Genomic DNA, 18,505 nt, shown 5'->3' on the forward strand with positions numbered 1-18,505 from the left:
TTTCAATGTGTAGCTGGCTGGGTCCACAAATGGGTCCACCGGCATATTAACAGCATTAAAATGTCAATTGTGGACTCTGGCGTTACACTCCAGGATTACCTTAGCTGCAATGACGCCAAACTTCTTAGAGCAAGATTTTTCTCTCCACCTAAACTACATTTGCCATTTATAATCAAGAAAATATAGATTCAGCACAAAACACAATAAAAAACAAAAGCATCTGGAAATACACCAATCAGGCTTAAAAAGTAACAGGTCTGGGAGCATCATGGAAAAGCTATTCTAGAAGCAGCCAAGGAAAGAACAATATTCCGCTATTTTGCAAGGGCCAGCTCTGCTTTGTGCCGGCCATCACGTATATTGAATGAGACAGAAGCACCCCTGACAAACCCCAAAGGCTTCTGGATACAGGTCATTAACAATCCAGATTTTCTAATCAAAAGATTAGCATCTTAAAACATCTTTACTAATCCACACTGAATAGCACATTTGACTTGCTTATTACCTCCCTCCCCTTCTCTTGCCTGGTAACAACTGCCATCGCCATGATATGATCCATATGAACTATCTAGATAAGCATGTCTGTTTTTGAATAGTATTCTAACAAATTCCTTAGTTAATTGTAATACAGCAATTAAACGGGGAACATACAGTCTAGTAACTTAAAGCTTCCTAGAAATGTGTAATTTCAGTATCAGGCATAAGGTATTATAATTAGGGGGGGGGGAAAGTTGTTGAAGAAATAGTTGTCCAAGACACAATACTGTACGTTAGCTTTCTTTTCTACCACACCAGCTCAAATCCAGTCCATTGTTATTGGCTGTCAGCTGTTGGATGGCCTGTGCCAAATTGATTTGGTGATCCTGGTCTAGTACTTAGTGTATTGCTGTAGTATCACAAAAACCACCACCACAACTGGCTGTCTCAGCAGAGCAGAGCAGGACATGGAGGCTACATGACCTTAAACATGGACTGAGGTTCAGTAGGGAAGTGGTTTGCAAAAAAACACTGTTGTACCCGTTTGGTGAGTGAACAGAGGACTTGAATCTTGGAGTATTTTTGGCCCTGGATTCTCCTTGGAAAACACAGTATCTGTGTCTTGTTAGCCTAGGCCAGAGTTTGAAAAAACTCCACTTGCCTCTCCAGCGTATCAGCTCTTTTCATTGCAAGAGGAGAAAATGGAATATTTGGTACCTGTGTGGTTAATATCTTCCCCTGTTCGTGAACTCTGGGCAGTGCCTTTGCCTGCATGGAACTCAGAAAAAGCTCAGCTTTGTTGCTAGGGAATATTAGGGTCAAGCCATGTCCCTCACTTGTGCCCACCAGCCCAGTTCATTCTATGATTTAGAAATACTTCAGCCAAGCACTAGTAACTTTTAACTCACAACTTTGTCTGTGGGCAGATTGTCTCACAGGTGAAGTTAAGTGAGAAATCCAATAACGTCCTGACTCCCAGTTAGAATAGCGGAAACAGAAATGCCAGGAAACTACAGGATTTCCACACTGGATCGTAACATCTCTCCACACTCCGTGGTGGGAAATAATGAACAGTAAGCACTGAAGTTGGAATGAAAAAGAAGGCGGGGAAGATTAATTTGTGATAGAATTAACCCTTCTCCCTAGGAAATCATCCGATATACTAAAACATTTGCTAGGGAACCACCAGGTAAAGCACTTTCTTACTAAACGGACCCTCCGGGAACAGTCTGCAGTGGTCAGTAACTATGCCGATAGGGGATTAGTTGGCTGCTTTACGTCTTCTGCTTCCTGTAGTCAGAGCTCTTTGTGCCCAAGATGCTTCTAAGCAGTGTGTGGTGCTGGGTTCTTATTCTCTCCAGAGCTTGCTTGTTACATACTTTGGTTATACAGCTTTTTATTTACCGGGTCAGGAATACCTTATGCTGCAAGGTCTGGACCCTACTGAAAAGAAACCAAGATGAATGCTGACTCTCTTTGTTTCAGTGTGTTTCACATAGCATTTAAGGTGCTGTGTGCCCATTTACCTTGCAGTTAAGTCTCTTTTTGGGGTCCTGAGATGCTGAACACAAGGAAGTATTATTTCCAGAGAGACATAGGGAAAGTAGAATTTACTTTCATGAGGAAAGCCTGTAATGTTCTGGGGACAACCTTGTCTTTATATAAATTGCTACAGGACATCTGTACTGAAAGAGCCACCAACTTCTGACACTTGCTTTTGGGATTCCTGAGTGGCACCATCGCCAGGAGTCAGCCAATGGCTCTTGTGACCCATGTTGCCAGCAGAGATTTTGGGCTGGTGGGTTTTTCTGCTTCTGACTACTTATTAAGAGGTGTTAGGTCTTAGAGCAAGGGACCTGATTTTCATCCTAAGACAATGGGTGACCGTGCAATATGTGACCTGCATTTCTATAGAGGCTAAGACACAGTTAAGACCTATTGGGGGTGTGGCCGGGGGGTGGGGGGGGAGGGGAGAAGAAACACTGGACTACTTGGAAGAGGTGTTTTTGCACAGGGGAGATTTTTCAAAGACTTACTTCTGAGCTGGTTGAGGTAGGTTTTCATCCTCTTGTGAGACCCTTTGGTCTGTATTAATTTTGTCCACTGAGTCACCACACTGTTCAGTGGAAAGGGACATGTATGAAGAGATACTGCACTGATCCAACTTTGTGCTCTGACACAGTGAGGGCCAGCAGGCTATGATCAGGCATGGCAGAGTCTGCCCTACCTCAGATACATAACAACACTAAGAAGTTCCACAGTTCCTTCCAGGCAGTTCTGCCACTTTGTGGTAGCCTACAAGGGAGGTACTACACCCCAGGGCCCAGGGAAAACAGCCTCTCCTTGTTTTGATGCTCCACAGAAAGAGAGGAAGAGCTAGTATAACATCTTACCATTGCCCTCCAAAAAGAATAAAGGCAGAGTTGAAAAGTAAGGTGGGAGAAAGCAGAAGCATTGAACTTTTTTTTTTTTGGATTATTATTTCTAGCAGGGGGACTTCTTACACCTGGTGTTTCCTAATAGCAACAATGCTGTCCTCCTGCCTCAGACTTCCAATTAGACCAAAGCAGTGTCCATCACTGACAAGCTGGAGGTGATGTTATGATCCAGAGATCCTCGCTTTCACTGACTACTTTCTCATGAGCACGCATTTTTTGTCAGTTTTTCTATCCTATTTTTCAAGCTTCATGTAATCTGTGTAGCTTAACACACTAATTTATACTCAGTCAGAAAGAGAAAAGGAGTACTTGTGGCACCTTAGAGACTAACCAATTTATTTGAGCATAAGCTTTCGTGGGCTACAGCTCAAGCTTATGCTCAAATAAATTGGTTAGTCTCTAAGGTGCCACAAGTACTCCTTTTCTCTTCGCGAATACAGACTAACACGGCTGCTACTCTGAAATCAGTCAGAAAGGTCTCATCAACATGGGAATTGACACACTGGATCAGACTAATAGCCCCGTTAGTCCAATAACCTGTCTCCAACTGCAGCCAATATTAGCTGCTAATAGAGAAAAGTGCAAGAAACCCCACAGTAAGCAGTTATGGAATACCCTGGCTACTAGGAAAGGCTCTTTTTAAGACCTACTAATCAGAAGCTGGTGTCCAGCATTTCATATCAGGTTTTCATCACTGCTGCGAGATTATTTTCCTCTAATGGATGATGCATCATTGCTTGGTGAATGTCCACTGAGTTGGGCAGGAAGCCAAGGAATGGGGATTTAAGAAGTTAGCCTTACATCCGCTATTTTTAAGTTTTTTTTCGATCTCATATGCTTCACCTGTCACACGAGTCCAAACTTTAACCCAACAGGTGGCCAGCTCAGCTGTCTATGCACTGATTCAATGACATGATCCCCTCAGTCAGCAGCCTATTCCATGAGGACTCCTATAGAGACCCGCTGCAGTTTCAAGTTGCTCCTTCCTTGCATGGGGCCACAAAGTGAAGGCCACCCACTTCTCTTTGGGCGCCAAATTTTCATGGGGCATGAAAGGTCTCATAAATGAAATAGGGAAACTGACAGAGAAAGTGACTTGCCCCAGGTCACAAAGACAGAACCCAAATCACCTGTCTCCAAGTTTTCACCCTAAAAATTTAACCTGGCTTCCTCTTAACTAACACTTTCATTTCACTTAGCCAGTTAAGACACAAGTCACCCAGGCAACTTTTGGTCAGCAATTACACAGGCATCAAAATAATCTTGGCTACACCCACCTTTGGGAGGTGCTGAAATAGTTGTGCACAGTTGCACCCATTTAAGGTATGTCATGCACATCTCATTCTGTGAGCAGCATATGAAACTGTGACCTCTTTTTCATGATTTCATACATTCAGAATTTGAAACTATTTCTCCTTAGCAGCTTCTTGTGTATTCAATAAACCAAAGTACAGCCCTTCATGTTCTGTGTAATAGATACTCACTTTATTATATGTGGGGCTGGTAATATTGCCTATTAAGGTTGCTTGACACTTTCCCCATTGTAAGACCGTTCATAATATTGCCACACTTTAATTGTTGGGGCTCGGTTGTCTATATCAGGTTGAACATTTTTTGGAAAATTTCAGCCAAAATTGTTCAGCCACTTCTAAGAATGCAGCTAGGGAAAAATACATAGTTTTGCGCATGTTAAAAGATTCCAGAAACTTTTTCTTTTAACTTGGGTGCCTCCATGCTTTAGAGTGGGGCCTTGAAATTTGGCAGGAGATGGCCTTTTTGACAGGGATGCGCCTTTTGCCCTCCTTGTGAAAAATCTCCTGAAACTGGGCCAAGTTATAAGCCTTTTAAAAAAAAAATCACATGCTTATTAGAGACAGATTCTAGCAGCTAAAATCTCTCACTGAACATGCTCCATCAGCTCACAACTCCATTGTGTGGGTGGACTGAGCTTGTGCTATTCCCGCAGAACGATTGAGCATGCTTCTTCCAATCCAGGGCTAGTATAGGGGTGGAGTCAGACTGTCCATGCAATGGCTGCTCTAAGTTGGGCCCAGGCACTGGACCTAAGAGCAGGGACCTCTCTCTCTGGTATTCTCAATGATCTCCCTGCAGATATCCAGGCAGCATGGAGGAGGAAATCACATGATTAGAATGCAGAGGAGGCAGGGAGAGTTGGACAGTCTGGTGAGATTGGAATTGGAGATGGGGAGAGAGAGAAACTGACTGAGTAGCTGGGCAAAGAGCCTGGAAATAGGAGCCTGGAGAACAGGGGAGGCTAGAAACTGGTAGGGGATGGACAGAAGGGCTGGGACTGGGTGGGCAAAGAAACTGGCACTTAAAGGCTATCAGAAAGCATACATACACATGAAGGAAGGAGTGCTGGCAAAATAAGGTTGCATAAGCGACCTTAATTCGGCCATCTCCTACCTTTTGAGTGCTTCAGTTTGCAATCTTAGGAATGTTCTTTTAATGTATTTTTGTATGTGTAATTATTTATGTAATGGCGTCTCTCTAAAGATTCCAACCCTGCCTATGGTTCCTAATCAGGAATTGAGATCCGAGTGTGTTAGGTTCTATCCTTGCCCGCTAACCTTAACCTGGCCTCCCACAATACACCTGAAATAAAATTTGGAGGCTACCTTCAGCAATCAAGTTTGACTAAAAGTATTGCTTCTTAGGATCTGTCTCTCTCAGCCCTTTGAACAGCATTCTTTACCAGTCTCCAGGTGCTGCATAAATCCTAGCATCAGTCTTTGGAACAACCCAGTCTGCCACTATGATTAGCACTGAGCCATGTTATGGTTATTTTACATGCTTAGAACCAGGATCTTGCTCCTCTGGTTATCCCTGAATGCATGTACAAGGTAGAGAGGATTGAGACAGGAGGCACACAGTCTTCTCCTCCTAACACAGCGGAAAAACAAAATCCTCATGCTTCTTCACTTCAAGGAGCAGGAGAGTCATAGTGAAGTCCAAGGCGTTACACATACCAAACACTAAATACATGGCTGAGGCACATCGAAGCCTTGCACACCTCCAGCCCATGCACCAGCCATGGCAGGACCATGGCACACCTTCAAAACCAGTAACTGAAGAGCTGCCTTCTCATCTCTAAACACAATGCCTGCCTCAGCATTCTGCAAGCACAATGCCTCCAGCGAGTACTACGTTTAGTTCAATTTACTAATGAGTAGTTTTGGCACGGTAAAGAAAGAAAAGCATGCAGTAGCACTAGAAGTGTGTCAAAATTACAAGACTTAATATTTCCTCTGGGTGGACGAGCCACACCAGGCAGGAGATACACCTCCCAAGACATGGTGCTTGCAGACGTTACATCTTTCCTGGTAGAGATCACGAGAAGTTACTACGTCTGTGAATTCCATGTAGCCAGTGCATTCCAAGCACAGCCCTTCTAGCCAATCCTCTTTCTGCAGCACAATCATGACTACTCCATGCACTTATATGGGAAAGGCTTTGATTTCCCTCTAATACCCCAGTGCATCTGTAATGGGGTGTATTCAGCCTTTGTGAATCCCTGATAAGGCCCTCACAGTCCTACTATACCCCACTGGAAGAAGCAGTGAGGAAAAGAGCAGTAAAGGTCGGTCCTCCAAGTTTGCTGAGAGAGGACTCTCTGGAGAAACCATTTTGGAAGGTAGAGAGACCTGGCCTGCCAAGGGCTAGAGGGACTAGCAACAGCCAATCAGGGCTCTGCTGGCCCAAATAAAAGGAGTTGCCAGGCCTTAGCCACGCAGTTCTTAGCTGGGATCAGGGGCATGAAGAAGAAAGCTCTGGCCAAAGGAGACCAACCATTAGACAGAGTTAATGGTTCGCTGAATTTACACAGCTGTGATTGCAAAGAGACAAGGACCTGAGGAGTCAGCCCTGAGCTAGGGTTGGCGCTAGAAGCACTTGGGAGGAAGAAGCCCACGGAAATAGCAATGAAGGCTTGAGGTGGCTGCCTTGTGCAGAGTCCCTGAGTTGGAACCTGGGAAGTAGGCAGGTCTGGGTTTTGCCCTGCCACAGGTGAAGTGGCAAAAACCCCTAAAAGGGGATAGAGTTTATTTGGGCACCTGAACAAAGGGCCTGAAGACCCTAGCGAGGGAAAATAGCTTGTTTATTTATTGGACTCTTTAATAGCCTGGAAGGGGTTCACTTGGACTTTGTGAGTTGGCCAGAAGGCCAAGCCACTGAAGACCCACAAAGGTTGATCGGCAGCCTGCAGGGAGTACCAGGGGCGAGAGGATGACTGTGGTACTGTCCCCCGTTGCTAGGAGGCACTCAAGAGCATCCCTGCTAGAGAAGCCATAATTTGATTTAGAAAGCAGGTAAATAATTATCAGGAATGTAATTTTTAGGTTAAAATTCTACCAGTGCAATAGAAAAAGATACTGCAGTTAATGATCACAGTGGCATTGGGCTAAGGGCACAGTAGGTCTTTCCCATTTGTAATTTCTATGAAACCAAGTCTACCTGCTAAGAATGTCACTTTTCTGAGCCAAAGCATACTAGCTGGAACACAGTTAATGCCCTAGTGCCTCATTCTCTAGTCTAAGGTATCACTCAAACTCAATGAATCTCCCAATCTAAGGAACGAAACAGTCATCACTTTTGCTCATTACCATGATCCAATGTGTGGAAGGCTGGACGAACCAACTAATCAATAATATTTCAAGTGAAGATCTGCCAGCTTGCTTTGCTGGCTCCTTGAACAATGGGGACAGCAGTTTATCATGATATGAATGAGTGTTTAGGACGGCAGGGGAAGAGAGTAGTGAGCGTCAGGGAATAAACAGAAAGTTCAGCCTGTCCTAATAAAAAGAATTGGGTCAGTCTGATGAAACTGGGAAGCAATGCTATAGCCAGCTAAACCAGGGGTGGGCAAACTGTGGTCCGCGGGCCGGATCCGGCCTCTCAGGGCTTTGGATCCGACCCGCAGGATTGCCCCCCGGGGTGCCGCAGGCCCCGCGTCGCTCTCAAAGGTGGCCGGCACCACATCCCTGTGCCCAAGGGGTGGGGGTTGCAGAGGGTTCCATGCATTGCCCTTGTCTCCAGGCACTGCCCCCCGCAGCTCCCATTGACCAGGAACGGGGAACTGTGGCCAATGTGAGCTTCGGGGGAGGTACCTGGAGGCACAGCAAGGGCAGCACGCGGAGCCCCGTACCCCCCCAGGGGCCACGCAGGGACGTGATGCCAGCCACTTCCCGGAGCAGAGCGGCACGGGGCCAGGGCAGGCAAGGAGCTGCAACCCCTCCTGCACCCTGCCTCCCAACTCCCTGCCTGCACCTTGCACCCCTCCTACACCCCAACTCCCTGCCCTGAGCCCCCTGCCGCACCTCTCCTGCACCCCAACCCCCTGCTCTGAGCCCCGTCCTATACTCCGCACCCCTCCAGCACCCCAACCCCCTCTCCTGAGCCCCCTCATAGACCCCGCACCCTTCCTCTGCTCCAATCCCTTGCCCTGAGCCCGTTCCTGCACACTGAACCCCTCCCACACCCTGCACTCCCTCCCGCACCCCAACCCCATGCCCCGGCCCTGCATACAATTTCCCCACCCAGATGTGGCCTCTGGCCCAAAAAGTTTGCCCACTGCTGAGCTAAACCATTCCACTTATGCCCTGAAGCAACATGGTTAATCCACCTTAAACCTCTTCTATTTTTAAAGATAGTATTTATTGTTAAAACTCCGGATATTTTGTGTTCTGTATAAATGTCTAATCCTTTTTTGAATACTGTCAAGTATCTGAGAATTGAGCTCCACTGTTTAACTGTGTGTAAAAGTATTTATTTTTATACATTCTGAATGTTCCAGTTATCAGTTTAATTAAACATTCCTTTGTTCTTGTCAAAAATTTCCATCTGCCTTCTCTAAAACGCTGAATACAAGCAGTCCCAAAAGCTAGGGTGTTGGGGGGGAAGGAGCAAATGCACTCAAATTAGGTACCCCCTTGATTAAAAAAAAAAAAAAAACATCAATGAATTTCTGGTAGCACGTACTCCATGAAGAGACCTGGACTTTACTGTTTGGCTTGATTTCTTTCTAGAAGTATGCTTGTGAATGTAAATATGACATAACTGGAATATGTTTTATGCTAGATATGCCACGTAACATATCTTTGCAAAGGTTATGATCTACTGAATATATTCATCCTATTTGTATGCACGTATCATTTTTATATCTGAAGTTATGAGCGTTGGCTCTCTGATTATATTTAAAGCATTTACTGTAGGAAGCACATAAGACAGATTTGATCACCATCGTCAGAAGGGGTTATTCAAGTAATTGAGAGTACTTAACTAACAATGGACTTTGAGAGACGCCAATCCAAATCTGAGCTTTCCTGGGAACTTTCAAACTAACATGTAAACAATAACATCGGCCTGCAAAAAGCTGAATCATTCATAGACATGTGACTTACCCAGGTGGCTAGAGGCCCCATCTTGTGGCTGTGATGTTGCACAAGAGAAAGACTATATAAGGCCCTAGAAGCCTCTCCATGTTGTCTTCAGCTGACTCAAAAGATAGCCTCTCCACACCAAAGAGATGCCCGAAAGAAACTGGAACATAGAACAGTAACTATGGGGGTGTGAGTGATTGCTGGACCCAGACTAGGAGGAAGTGTAGTCTGTAAAAGAAGCTTATTGGAACATCTCTGAGGGTGAGATTTACCTGCATTTAGTTTCCTACTGTATTAGGCTTGGACTTGCGTGTTTTATTTTATTTTGCTTGGTAACTTACTTTGTTCTGTCTGTTATTACTTGGAACCACTTAAATACTACTTTTTTATATTTAATAAAATCACATTTACTTATTAATTAACCCAGAGCAAGTAATTTATTCCTGGGGGAGAAAACAGCTGTGCATCTCTCTCTATCAGCGTTATACAGAGCAAACAATTTATGAGTTTACCCTGTATAAGCTTTATACAGAGTAAAATGGATTTATTTGGGGTTTGGATCCCATTGGGAACTGGGTATCTGGGTGCTGGAGACAGGAGCACTTCTTAAGCTGTTTTCAGTTAAGCCTGCAGCTTCTGGGGGACGTGGTTCGGACCTGGGCCTGTGTTTGTAGCAGGCTAGTGTGTCTGGCTCAACAAGGCAAGATACTGAAGTCCCAAACTGCCATGGAAAATGGGCTCAGAGGTAGTCCCAGCACATCAGGTGGCAGTTCACAAGGGGATCTTTATGACCCAACCTGTCACACCCTGTCCCCATCTCTCCAAAAAGAGGAATGGGCAACTGATTTTTCCAGTCAAAGGGGAGTTACTCTTCCAAGGCAGCTATTCCTCAGCAGCAGCACATGGAGCAGAAATATGTATTTCTCATTTAGATTAATAAAGCCCCCCTCAATGTCAATATTAGTCAATATTCCTTAATGAACCCAGTCGTTGCTGTCAACTGCAGGAATGTTGATCCATGAAGTGATCCTTTTCTTACATGCTGCTGTTGACTTGCCTTGGCTCCTTTAAAGATGATTACACCAAAACTCTATTTCACACAAAAGTTTGGTAGGATGGAAATGGAAACAACCATTTGTCAAGTGTTGCTGTCCATTTGCATTTTCAACTCTTCCCTTCCCTTCACACTCCTTCCCAGTCTTCTATATTCACAGGGTACATAACAGGCGACTGTGTCTGTCTATTGACTTTTGCCATCACGAAATCTACAGTGTGAAGGTTGCAAGAAAGACAGAGAGTCTTTCTTATGATCAGGAAACGTACAGCGTGTTGGGATTTCCAAGCTTACCATCATTAACTTTTCTGGTTCCTCTGCTGCAACTACCATGCTGCCAATATCCATTCACTACACTTGACTGAAATTAATAGACAGTTATGACGTATCCGATACACTGATTAGCGCAGCACGTGCACATTCTGCCTGCAACCTTTGGCAGGCACATGTGCCAAACACATCAAAGCAGCATCTTCATTGTCGTTAGTATTATTATCGTGTATTACCACTGCTACAGCTGGTTAAAAATTAGAGTTTCTGTCTCCTGAGAAATTTCTAAATTTGTTTTTGTCACATACTGGGGTGAAAATTTTGGGGAAAAGATTTGTGGAATGGAAAATTCCAGAGAATATGGATTTGGAAGTGTCAAAATATTTTGTTTGGAGGTTTTTGGTAAAATGACACATTTTGGTTCTTGATTGTCACAATGTTTTGTTTTGGGTCAGTTCATCAGTGAACTGCATCTATCTGAGCTGCTCTGGTGCTTCATGGGAGTTGCAGTTAGGTGCCGCATGTCCAAGTGGCTTGAGACTTCATGGGTTTGCATCTCCCAGAGCATACACCAAGGGCTTCCCACGAAAATGTCTAGAACTTCAATGAATTTGCCACAATATACATACTGGAGAAATTATAATAGCTTTACAAGACTATTGCAAGGAACTTGACAGTGCTGCACTTGAGCAGAGTCCAAAAATGAAATATCGTAAGGAAAACCTATACCACTAAAATCTTCACAGCAGATGTTTGCAGGTAATAAATGTGGCTGAAAGGCTCTCCATACTCAGTGCAGCCTAGTGGATAGAGCACTGGACTGTGTCTTAGGGGACTTGGGCTCAATTCCTGGCTCTGCCATTGGCCTGCTGTGTGACCTTGGACAAGTCACTTTCCTTCCTTGAACCTCAGTTTCTCCCTCTGTAAAATGGGGAAATTGATTCTGACCTGCTTTGTAAAGTGCTGTGGCATCTACAGATGAAAGGTGCGATATAAGAGCTGGATTATTAAGTACAATGAGACTGTGCAATTGTAAAATAGGAATAAGAGACGATATTTTAATGGCAACCATTATACTTGAGTCTGCTGAATATAAAAATTGAGCTGACTTACAATTACATTGTGACCTTTGCTCTACAGAACAACATAAGCAGTCTCTACTATAAAGCATTCATATTGAATGACTAATTAATATATGCAGTAGGGATGATTTTTACATTACTCATCAGTATTGCCCATGGCTAAGCACAGCATAAGCATTAATAATTAAGTATCACCCCAGCCTGCTTCCAGCCCTATTTAGTAACATGAGAAATATCTTTCAAAAGTAACATTAAAGGTAAGGGTATGGGAGCAGTAAGGGCAGGCAGTACAGATAAATACCAGTTCTTCCAGAGCTTGTATCTCTGTTTGAAATTCACACCTGTTCCCATATCTGAAACAGATATCAATACTAGAATTCACCTTTACAAAACCTGACTTGATTAAATATTTGGACTCCATTTTAGACATTGCCAGTACTATAAAGGTTTAGTTCCTGAATGTGTTGTTTACTATTATTTCTTTCTCGATTTTTTCCCATCTGTTTTACAAACAGAATCCATCTACAACATCTCTCGCTTGGACTAGAGAAGATGACTAGCTTGGCTAGGAAGATGACAGATGCACTGTTTACATAAACGTCTAAGCACTAGTTCGCTGTGACAGATGGGGTTATATTACTTGTCATTCAGAGGTATTTGCACAGCCACCAAGCATCACTGAAAATATTTTTCAACTCCAGGTTTCATTATTTTTAGCATGAATGATTAATTCATTTGAAAAATACTTCACAAAAGTAAATTATTAGTTGTTCTCTGTTTTAAAAGCTTTCAGATCATTCGGGAACAGAAATACTAACTTGTGACTTGGGCAGCCAAACACACAATATGAATAGTGGAAGCAAATGTTGTATGACCTCACATGTAAGCCTAAAGTTATTTGGACCAAGTGTCTGGCCAGTACTTATGAATGACTGATAAATTTGAAGAAAGCCAGGATTGACTAATGAACTCTTCACAAAACCAGAAGGGACTAAGTTCAGACTGAGATTTCTGAAACAGTTTAAGGGAGCTTGCCCCCTGCCAAATCTCACTGAATTTCCACAGGATCCGAGCACCCAACCAGAGCGCGGCACAGGACTATTTCTTTAAAATCCCATTCCCATCCCGCCCTGCAATACTCACTCCCACCCATGCCCACATTGTTCCTTGCATTTTTATCCTGCACCCTCCTGCAAAAACCTTAGATCCCGCATATCCCACCAGACAGACAGATTCCCCCATGCTACTTTTTAAAAAGTCAGTTAGTGTGTGTGTGTGTATATATATACACAAAAAAACCCACAGGAATTCAGACACAATTTTACAACCAAAAGAAAAAAAATCTTGCTTAAACCATGTAAAAATATAACTCCTGTTATAATAGACATCAAATCTCTTTCTATCCCTTGTTTAAATTTAAGTATTAAAACCTTTATTTAAAACAGAAAAACTTGCTTTACATTGCTGAAATTCTATTTCTGAAAACTGAGGAGAGATTTAGTGTTTTCCTGCAAATTACTGCAGGTTTCCCCCTCAAGCCCACCTGCACATAGTACATTTTACTTGGATAACGAGAACATCCCAGAATTGTCATAATAAATATCAGAACAACAAATGATGTTGCAAGTGATACAAACTCATGCTTCAGGGCATAAACCAACTTCTACCTATTGGGGGGATTGGAGTAAACTTTCTGTGAGGGCATGTTACTATATGATAATCCTCTGAAGCAGGTGGTACTGGCTATGGTCAGCAATAAGTACTAGACTTGATGGCACAGTGGTCTCAACAATTCCTATATAGCGTTCAATCGAAAGACTTAAGTGCTAGACTGCTTCATTCCTGTTTTACTACCTATAGATGAGAAGTAGATCCCAAATTGAATGTTAATTGATCGCAGAGATTTAAGGTTCCTCAGTTCCGGAAGGTGTTCAGACACAGGCATTACCCGAGCAGAACAATGATTCATCTAGTCTAGCACCCTGGCTCCACCAGCGCTGGATGCTTCCCAGGGAAGGTCACTCCCTCTTCAATAATTTACCCTCTTGTGTAATAATACACCATAGAGGTGCGTGGGAGGAGAGAATGTTTCTTGACCTCAGCTGGTGATCAGCTGACCCCGCCTCCCAGCAGAAGATGGTAAATAACCCCGGAAATTAAATTTTACCCTAATCACACACCTTGCAGTCAGTGGCAACCAACGCTGGCAATGGTTGTTTCAAACCAAACAAAATTAAAAAAAAAAAAAAAAACCCAACAAACAGAAACAACCCCAGCCCAGCCTAGGGAAGGTAATTTGGGGGTACTACTCAGATCTCCTAGAGCTGGGTGATGAAAGCAGTGTCACTCGCACAGGGGTTTTGTCTTGGGGTGAGCCCCCCAAAAGAATCGGCTGCCCTCCCGCAACCCGCAGGTGCGTTCACACCGCCCCCTCCCAGCGCCCAGAGGTTTGGAAAATGTTTCTTTTTAACCAAGCAGTGCAGGCGCCCAAACTTGTCCCGAGAGGAACAGCAAACCCCCCGACCCGGAACCCCGTGCGCTGAGCAGTTCCCAGCCAGTCCCGGGCAGGGCACAGCGGGAGGCGAAGAGCCGCTGGCGGGGCGGGGAAGGGGCGCCCCCCTGTGCAGCACCGAGCGCGCCCCAGGGCCGACATCCCTGTCCAAGGGCAGCATCTCCCCCGCAATGCCCCCGGCCCGGGCACGCGTGGCGGGCTGGCTAGCGCGGGACATTGGCACCACACTGACCCGGGGGGGGCTTAACCCGCGCCCTGTCCCGTCCCCCCCCCGGGGCACCTCACGCCCCCGGCTGCAGCGGGGGGCGGCTCATCCCCACGCCGAGCTGCCCTGGCTCCCGGCGGCGGCGGCGCGCAGAGAGGACGCGTTACCTGGGATGGCCAGATGGGCCAGCGGGAAGGTGCTGAGGGCGGGGGCGAGGGAGCCCATCCAGTCCGCGTTGCTGCCCTCTGCCCTCCTCCCGCCGCTTCGCTGGGGCTGCGAGCTCGCCGCCAGCCCGCTGCCCGCCATCAGCGCCCGCCGTGCCGCCCACCCTTCGCCTCTCCCGGGGCGGCCCCCGGCTCCTGCCGCCGCCGCCGCCGCGCTGGCTGCGCGCAACTTCGCCCCGCCCGGCCCCGGAGGAGCCCGGGGACATGCCCTGCCCGCGCCTCCCCGCCGGCAGAGGAATCACGCGGCGGAGGGGCCGGCTCCCGGCTTGTGGGACAGGTGCTCTGCCCCGCGCCGGGGCCAAGTAGAAAGCCGCCGGGCCCGCGGGCAAACATCCTCCAGCTCGGCCCCGCCCCAGCGAGAAGGCGGGAGCAGCCTCGCTGCCCTCGCCCAGATCAGCGTTGCGGGACAAGTTGGCCGGCGATTTGTCAAGGTCGGACTGAACGCCAGGGGGGAGGTTTGCCTCCGCCCCGCGGCTGGAGGGCCTGAGGCGTGGCGGCGGGTCCCCCTGTCTTTTTAAAAGCACCAACCGGTTGTCGATCAACCACCAAGTACAAGCGCGGGCTTTAAGGAAGAAAGGGGGGGAAAAGTGGCTCTGACAGCACAACTTCACATCTAATAAAAACATCTTGGTAAGAAATCTCCAAACCTAGGAGAGAGAACCTGCCCAGGGGAAGACATGAGCAGAGCGGTCCTGGGGGTGGGCGCCAGAAAAATGCTTTATTGGTCAGTGCTGCAACCAGGGGTGTCTGAATGTCTCAATTTCAATCAATCTTTTTCGTTTCTAGGCGGGAGGAAAGGGGAAAAGTTTCTCAGGTAGAGGCTGGCATTTCTGGGAAAAAGAAAGAACCAAAAAAAAAACCCCTCCCTTCCACACCCCCCAAGAATGAAGAACACCATTTTGCTCTCAGAAATAGTAGGGATTACTCCACTGGTCAATACCCAGTGATTAGAGCACTCACAGGGGGTAGTAGGAGGAAGGATAGAGACTCAAACTCAGTTCTCTGGTGTGAAGCAGGGATTTGAGCCTGGATCTCTAACCTCCCAAATGAGTGGCCTAACCCCTGAGTGATTGGCTATTCAGGGATGGGTTGGTTCTTTCTCCCTCCCTCACTCATTTTTTTCATTACAAACTTCAAGAGGGCTTTCTTTCATCCCATTGCAGAAAGAAAAAATATTTGGAATCTCAGATTTTTGCAGGATAGGAAATCTTGCCCAGCTCTCCTCATAACAAGGGAAAAGAAATGACATGGTCCCATGTCAAATTGTACTTTCACTGCACAGTTTCAAATAATAAAGTATTAATCCTTCTTTTAAATAGTGAAATAGATGCAGACACATTCAAGGTACAAACTGAAGTGAGCATATCCATCTAGCTCATGGAAGAGCATCTGATACAACTTCACATTCCTTTTGGAATTAAACTTCCCAATCCACAGTGGGCATAGCCACAAGCTGCCATAATGCAAATACCTATTGATACTGACATTAGGATCAGAATCACTTACACGTACTATATGCCAAGGGCCTTTGGTCCATCATTTACCAAAAGCTTCATCCTTTTATTGTCATTCCCCCCCAGGGCAGTAATTATTCTCTGAATATTCAACCGTGAAACCCACTCAACTGTCTGAGGAGTCCAAATACCTAATACAGATGGAATAAATGTGCATAGATCAACGTACAAGGGAGGAAATAGTACATCTAATATAAAATTCAAATGTACTATATTCAGATATCAAACAGGTACATTGGTACATATGTGCAGTAATAGGGCTATTTGGTCTATCATTTTGTAGCTTCAGGAGAATGGGAATGAATGAGGCAAGACCACCCTGTCTTACACACAACAGTTATTTAATGCAGCCATAGCCCTCACACAGCAGTACCTGCATCCTCGAGATCAGAGTTGGCTACAGGCAGCCCCACACTCAATAACATTGCCTTCCACACTTTCCATTTGCAGAGCCTCTCTCAAACCACACTCATCTGCTACACAGCTGGGTGGGGAATGGGAAACCTATAAGAGAAAGCACATAGCAAATCATTTTATAGAATTTCTATAGGCTTGTCCTCAGTACAAAATTTTATATGGTTACAACACAACTGTGCAAAGTTGAATCAACTTGCATGATACTGATCAGGACTCTGATCAGCATAGAGTAGACTAACCTGTGTTTAGTATGATGCAGCACAACTAGCTAACAACACTGTCTACAGTGCCAAAGTCATGGTCAGCATTGTGTTGGCTAACTCAACTCTTCATAATTGTTTACTAACAGCATACATTTTTAATAATGAAAACAAGGCTTATATGGTCACAAAGGCCTCCATGTCCATTTCAAGCCCCACCTCAGCCTCAATAAATCTTTTCAGACTTCAAGAAAGCCTTCATTTCTGTGGGCACAGTAAAACATACCTCCAGAATAACTCGTATCATAGTGGAATCAGTTAAAGCACTGCTAAATTTAAATCCTTAGCAATTTTCTTAGCAGCTGTTAATATGAGTCTGTGTTAAAGAGTATTGTGCTGTATAAGCTGGGTAACAAAGAAATATCTTTCTTGTTAGCCATCCTGCTTGGCTTTCTCATTTTCAGATCCAACTGAGTTATTGCAACATGTCTTAGATACCCTTCCTGGCTGTCCTCCCAGATCATCTTCCAGAGCCTCTCTTGGGCCTGTGATAAAGCAAACTATTTCCAAAACAAGAGGCAAATCCTAAATATTGTATTATTCCTCAATATCCAGGGCATCTAAGTAGACTCTTGCTCTCCCCTCAAGAACTTATCCTTTAGTCAAATTGGAAGCAGCATAGCCTCCAGGGAACAAGCACAGTCTAGAATTCACCAATTGTTGACCCTAATGCCTTTTCTACCATCTCACCGCTGTGTGACCTCAGGCAAGTCACAGTTTTCTGCGCCTGTATCATTGATATAGTGCGTACCTAGCCATTATCATGGGATGGAGTTGAGGTTCACTTAAAAATACTTACATAATGTTTCACATTCTCTATATACCAGACACTCGGCCAATCCTGCAGTTCCTCCACTTAATACTTGTAACTTTTGAGATCTGTCACCATTTCTTCTTCGTAGTCTCTCATGTTGCCACAGAGGCTCCTAAAAAGCCTCATGTAGCCTGAATTCTGAAATCTGATCCCCAAGGATTACATTTTTTTCATTGGTGCTGGTCATGGCATCTTGGAGGTCAGCCAGGTGCCTGTTTTCTGTAGAGTACTTGCACTCTGCTTCATCATCTCTGCCTTTTTATTTATTTATTTATTGCTGTATGCATATTTGGCAAATCTGCGTAGAGATGCACATTTGGCATATCTGACAGATTTAACTCCTCATGCAGCAGGACCCAGACGCTCGATCGAGTATGTTGTAGGACTTCTTTTTCTGAAGGGCACTGTGCAAACAGCAGGAACAAATAGAAGTCAGATCCCACAGTTCAGAGTCCCAAACTCTTCTCCTGCAAAGATGGCTTGTAAAAATGGGCCTAATCAGGCAGCAGTAGAAAGCAGGACCTTTACTTTCTGGATCGAAGTTGCGTTTTGCACAACTTAAACTTGTTTTATATAAGTTTTACAGTGATTGTTACTATTATTTGGTCTCTTAGTAAAGTAGTGCACAACATGCCTGCTTCTCCTTACTGTTTGATTCCTCCTCCCGTCCCAGTGGTAGCGGAGGCCTAAATAAAAAGAAGTCATTCTTCTGTAGTACATTTTAACATCTGCTTGTTTTTCTGACCATCCAGCTATTGCAATGTCAATCAGCAAGGGGAACAGTTGCATGCGAAAAAAAGCTGACCCCACACAGCGTTGCCCCACGACTGGTCAAATAAT

At 45.1% G+C, this 18,505-nt stretch overlaps 1 protein-coding gene across 1 annotated transcript in view; it reads right to left on the reverse strand.

Moving 5' to 3' along the window:
• Positions 1-15,078, reverse strand: part of PLCXD2 (phosphatidylinositol specific phospholipase C X domain containing 2) — a 34,475-nt gene extending 19,397 nt beyond the window's left edge. Inside the window, exon 1 of the mRNA XM_073306102.1 lies at positions 14,604-15,078. Within this exon, the coding sequence (XP_073162203.1) occupies positions 14,604-14,742 (139 nt within the window). The 5' untranslated portion in view covers positions 14,743-15,078. The remainder of the gene's footprint in view (positions 1-14,603) is intronic.
• Positions 15,079-18,505: the final 3,427 nt, after the last annotated feature.

This window comes from Lepidochelys kempii, chromosome 1, assembly GCF_965140265.1.
Source record: "Lepidochelys kempii isolate rLepKem1 chromosome 1, rLepKem1.hap2, whole genome shotgun sequence".
Classification (NCBI taxonomy): domain Eukaryota; kingdom Metazoa; phylum Chordata; order Testudines; family Cheloniidae; genus Lepidochelys; species Lepidochelys kempii.